Source organism: Pteropus medius, unplaced genomic scaffold, assembly GCF_902729225.1.
Source record: "Pteropus medius unplaced genomic scaffold, Ma_sr-lr_union100, whole genome shotgun sequence".
In the NCBI taxonomy this organism is placed as follows: Eukaryota; Metazoa; Chordata; class Mammalia; order Chiroptera; family Pteropodidae; genus Pteropus; species Pteropus medius.
Window position 1 is genome coordinate 5,897,539 of NW_024349224.1, and position 6,000 is coordinate 5,903,538.

The 6,000-nt window shown below is 43.7% G+C and overlaps 1 protein-coding gene across 9 annotated transcripts in view; it reads left to right on the forward strand.

The window, feature by feature from the left end:
- Positions 1-6,000, forward strand: part of FTO (FTO alpha-ketoglutarate dependent dioxygenase) — a 325,863-nt gene that overhangs the window by 130,473 nt on the left and 189,390 nt on the right. For all 9 annotated transcript variants that reach the window (XM_039880895.1, XM_039880891.1, XM_039880896.1 and 6 more), the window contains exon 7: positions 2,664-2,807. In XM_039880895.1, coding sequence (XP_039736829.1) covers positions 2,664-2,807 — 144 coding nt within the window. The remainder of the gene's footprint in view (positions 1-2,663; positions 2,808-6,000) is intronic.

Below are 6,000 nucleotides of genomic sequence, written 5' to 3' on the forward strand. Positions count from 1 at the left end.
TTTCAGTGATATTTAATACATACATAAGCAAATACATATATAATTTAAAAAAAAATTCATGCAAAGAATAGCCTACTCTATATACTCTTCTGCACTTTTGTTTCGGTAGACGTTGGTGATAATCACTTATCAACATGTAATTCTTATCTAAGAGTAGGCAATTTTTTTTAAAGATACGACACCAAAAACACAAGCGACCCAAGAAAAAAATAGATAATTGGATTTCATCAAGGTTGAAACTTTTATGCTTCAAAGGTTACCATCAAGAAAGTAAAAAGACAACCCACAGAATGGGAGGAAATATTTTCACATCATATATCTCACAAGGCACTTATATCCAGCATATATAAAGAATTCTTACAACTCAATAATTAAAGAGATAAATAATACAGTTTTTAAAAATGGCAAAGGATCTCAGTAGACATGTCTCCAAAAAATATATATATACAAATGGCTAATAGACATGAACGAGCTCAACATCATTCGTCATCAGGGAAATGCAAATCAAAACCACAGTGAGATACCACTTCGCACCCACCAGAATGGCTGTTACCAGAGTCACAGTAACAAGTGTCGAGGAGGATGCGGGGGAACGGGGAGCCTCATACACGGCCGGAGGGAATGTGAAATGGTGCAGCCACTTTGGAATACAGTCTGGCAAATACAGAAAGATTAATATGACCTAGCAATTTCATTCCTAGGCACGTACCCCAGAGAAATGAAAACTTGGACATGATTGTTCACGGTAGCTTGATTCACAGTAGCCCCAAAGCGCCAACAACTCAAAGGTTCCTCACCTAGTGAATGGGCAAACACAATGCGGTGTGTCCGTCCAATTGCACATTATTTCACCATACGGCAGAATGGAGTACTGATACACGCTTCAGCATGGACGGACCTGGAAGAGATCACGCTCACTGAAAGAAACCACACACCAAAGACCACATATTGTATGATAATTTCTATGCAGTGTCCAGAAGAGTCAAATCTGTAGACGCGGAGTCGACTGGTGGTTGTCTGAGCCTGGGAAGGTTGGCAGAAATGGCAGGTCGTGACTGCGAAAGGGTGCAGGGCTTCTTTCTGGGGCGATGAACAGATTTTAAAATTATCTGCAGTGAAGGTTGCGCAGCTCTGTGACTGTCCTGACACACACTGACTTGTATGCTATGTACCGTCTCAGTAAAGCTGTCAAGTAAAAACAAACGCAAACAAACAGAAACCCGGGCCCATTCATAGGTTCTTTACATTAAATAAAACTGTGCTCACCCAGGAGACGAAGCAAAACTTGCCCCTTCTTTCCTTTCTTTTGGTCGGGGCTGCAAGTATGGTTCCACGTAGCTTATTCAGCTAGTCCCCTGTTGACGGGAAATTTAGGTTACTTTCAATCTTTTGTTAAAATCAATGTCAGTGCAGTTAACAAGCTCTTACGTAGGTTCCTGCAAACCTGCGAAAAGTAAAGGTGCAAGTAGAATATGTTTCTCGACAGAAGGTCGGGGGGCTGTGGGACAAAAATGAGTGAGATCATTCGACTCCGTTGTTTTTTTACGTGTGTTTTCTTGGTAGCAATTTGGAGCTGACAGCTCTTGTGATCCCGGCATCCTGGGATCTTCATACTTAAATATGTATTAGTCGAGCTTCTGTTTTTGGCACGGAAACGTTGTTTTTCCCAGGCTTGTCCATGTCACGTTGTATTAAATGGCAGTAACTGTGCAAAGAATTTTTGTACCAGGAGCTTAGCCTTCAATGTTATTTCTAAGGGATCCGTTTAAATGACAAATATTAAAATAAAAATACTTTAGGGTTACATTTCCCTCCTTGAGTCTAAAGGATATTTCCAGCTCGCTTTTTATCATTCTAGGAAATCATGTCATTATCAAAACAAACGGATGCGCCTTCCACCTGCATCCTCTTCTTTCTGACACACGATCATTCAAAGCAGGGATTTGTCTACGTGACCGCTTGGCTCGCACAGACGGGGAGAGGGATGAACTCGTTATGACACCCAGGTTCTAAGTCATGCCTTTGAACGTGCCTTGAGGGCATAAGCCACATATTCTCCATTATTTGAAGAATCTATTCTGCCAAGGACTGCAATTGCCTGGTGTATGCTTTTTGCAGAAAAGGAAAATGAGTTCTCTGCCCTGTGTTTATAACTTCATTTGTTCCCCCTGCCGTTACTGTTCTGTTTCGTGTACTTATGAACCGGTTCTACAGTCCGGTCACCTTTCTTTCCCATTGTTGGGTTCGGGGCGCTCGAGGGAGGAAGTCAGTGTCCTTGACTTCTTAGTGAATTAGGTATTCATCCAAAAACTACTTGATGAGTTTCTTTTACAGTTAGGCCTGAGTTCTAGTGTGGCGTGTGCATATGTATTCTACATATAAATAATGGGGCTTTAGACGGAGGAAGCCTACCGTTTAGCTAGAGACACGAGCCCTATATGATAATGGAACACCAGAGAGGTGAGTGGCCCCCGTAGGCGAGGCCACGCTGGCAGCACAGAGCCCAGTGAGCAGGCCACTGCAGTAATTCTTAAGGATTGTAGGCTGAGCTGTGAGGGTGACAGGTGACTGTACGGTAAGGGGACAGATGTGAACAATCCCAGGAGGAGGCATGGTGAACTTGGACCTTGCTTGTAACCTTGATTGCTGGTCTGTCTCTGCAGTGCTCGACGGGAACCTTGGATTATATCTTACAGCGCTGCCAGTTGGCTCTGCAGAACGTCCGCGATCAGGCAGACAATGGCGATGTCTCTTTGAAATCCTTGGAGCCTGCGGTTTTGAAACAAGGAGAGGAAATCCACAATGAGGTGAGGAATTGGAAGAACTGTGAAGAGTCTGAGATCCTAGCCTACTTGCAAGCTTACAAGTTAATCTGCCATAGTTTCCTCTGGGTATAAGACACGAGACCCCTGGATCAGAGACAAAGGATAGTCTGTTACTTACAACAACAGCCAGAGTATCAGCATTTTCGTGCCAGTGCTCCAAGCCTCCGTTTCCACGGGGCAGCGCATAGTGAGCCAGCTAATAAGTGTGCATGGAAGGGTTGCACATTATAAGAGAGGAACCTCACCTAAAGAAACCCAAATCTTCTGTAGTAGGCAGTAAGCATGCCTGTCCTTTGCCCCAAATCCAGACATGGTCTCTATCCTCTAAGTCCGTGAGCAATCCTGCCCTTTTTCTAGAAGGAGAAACTGTATCTTCCAAGGCTGTTCACTATACAGACATCCTTGCAATGAGAGTCTGAAACAGAGGGCCGTCCGTGCCCCGCTTACAAGACGTGCAGAAACAGGGGGGACCCAGGAAGGACAGTCTCCCGACAGATCTGATGGGAATTGAGGGCGGACCCTAGGGGCAAGTGTCAGTACCTTGACTTTTATTTATTAGTTGAGGTTCTGCAGGTCTGGATCCCAGGAGTCAATGTTGCATAAACTTTGCTGTTCTCATTAATATCCTTTCGACTTGGCTACCTTTTTGGACTACATATATTTTTAGCTATTCGATGCACTTTTAAAATCGACTCATGTTTTCCTAAATCAATTTCTTTAAGAAGGAAGCTTTTATTTCCACTTTAAGTGGAAAGCCAGCATCACTAGCGAAAAGAATGACCAGAAAGACATGGCCAGCGAAGAGAGAGCAGTGTTAGTTATTACATTGCAGCAGACGCTGTTGCTGGGAGAGGCTCTGAGCCTAAAGTCTTCATTCTTCATGCTGAGAAGGGAGATTAGTACCCAACTTCATCAACTTTCTGAAAGTAATTGAATTCTACACATAAAATGGGTGAATTTTATAGTGGATGAATTACACCTCAAAAGAAAACTATTAAAAAGAGAAAAAAGTTTACCAAGTGGTAGGGTTTCGTCGAAGATTGTCGATCTGAGACTTTCTCTTCGGTGTAATTAGGACTGATGGAGAATTTGGAATTCAAAACATTCTCTTTCATCCTTTCAATAAATAAGTACGGAGCACGTGCCAGACATTTTCCTCTGTTCTTCAGGATATGTTGGTAAAGAAAATAGACGTTCTGGTTTATTATTTACATAACACATCGGCTTATCATATAGTATGTTAGAGACGGACAAGCGCTTCATTACAGAGAAACCAAACAGAGCGAGGCGATGGAGCTTGAGATGACTGGAGAACATCCGCCCTGAGAAAGGTGCCCTTTGAGCAGAGACCTGAAGGAGCTGAGGGCGTGAGCCACGTGGGTATCTGAGGAACAGTGTTTTGGGCAGAGAGAACAACACTGCAGAGAGGGTGGCGGGGGAGAGTGCCCGGTGTTCGTGGACTAGTTAGGGGACTAGTTAAAGGCGGTCTGAGTTGAGTGGCGGGAATGAGGCTGAGAGTTACAGGAGACAGGGTCGTAGAGATGGTGCCGTGAAGGTTTGAAGGCCCTGTGAAGGACAAGGACTTTCCTGCGTGCTCTGCAGGCAATGGGGAGTCGTTAAGGGACTTTGAGCCGAGGAGAAACGTCTGCTTCCACAGTGTCATGTAATACCTTTTAAAGAGATATTTAATATTGTACGAGCTGCTCCACAGGATGCGAAACAGTGCCGTCATCTTCACACTCAAAGGCAAAGGACTTCTGTCTTTCAGGGGAATTATAACCACTTCCAGTGCTGGGTTGAATCCGGAACTGACTTTCTTTCCTTGATTTGCCTGATTAATGTCCTACCTTCTCTCCCATCAATCCTGGCTAGAGACATTGCTGATAGCTAGAACTTCCAGAAAGATAAGCATTTATGGGCCTGGTGACCTCACTGAATTGTACTTGGGAGCAATTATGTCTTTCTCCACAGCCGTGGTGAAGAAATTCTGATATGGAAATGCAGGTATTTCCTCCTCTGAACACCTTGCCATTTTAGGAGTCAGGCTAGCAGGACGGGCGCTCTCTATAACGTACATATGAGCTGTTTCTTTCCCCTTGTCCTTGCTGGTCTTCGTCTGTGACTGACTGTGGTGTTTTGTTATCATCAGTGGGAGGGAGAAGTCTGTAAAATCACACTGTTCTGAATGTCGTCATCTGAACGCGTCTGCTTCAGAAGGCGGCTGGCTGCTTTTGACATCGTGTGTTAGGAAGGAAGGTGGGCAGAGATGCATCAGAAACCTCATCCCTTTGAGGCTCGCCTCGGGTTGAGTGGAGACAGAGACCCCGAATCTCAGTAGCACGTGTCCTTGTCTTCTCCGTCCCCCAGTCTTTGATTCTTCAAGGTCATCTCCTTACTGTAAGAATTAGCTCCAGATGTCAGGGCACATCATTATCAGATCCTGTTCTTCCGCCGTCCATGTTGGCCTGGGATCGGGCGCTCGCAGGCTCATTACTGTGTTCCGTTGTTAAGAGGAAGCATAAATGTCCATAATAGCTACCCCAGGTTCTTATTGTTTGCTTTCCTCTTTCTTAAAGGCCATGTGCCTTTCTAGACTAATTATGGGGTGAAGTCCTTGGTTTCATATACTGCAGGCTGTCAGGCTGTGTGGGTTTAGAAGTGGCTTATTTTCTTCGTCTTAGGTGGTTTCTAACTAAGCAGTTTGGGATCTTTGGTATTGGAACCGAACACATAAGATCTTTTTTTCCAATTTAAGATGCTTAGAAAAGATTTGTGTTATAAGCAGAATCTTCCTCTGCATTATCAAAGAGTTTGTTTTCTTTCTTAAAAATGTAAAACGCGAATTGGACTATGTCAAACTAAAAAGCTTCTGCACAACAAAAGAAACCATCAGTAAAACAAAGAGGTAACCCACTGAATGGGAGAAGATTTTTGCAAATAACGCCTCCACTAAGGGGTTAATATCCAAAAATATATAAAGAACTCATACAACTCAACAACAAAAACAATCCAATTGAAAAACGAGCAGAGGACCTGCACAGATACTTCTCCCAAGAAGACATATGAATGACCAACAGACATACGAAAAGATGATCAACTTCACTAGCTAGTAGGGAAATACAAATCAAAACCACAATGAGATACCACCTCACACCTGTAACAATGGCTGTTATCA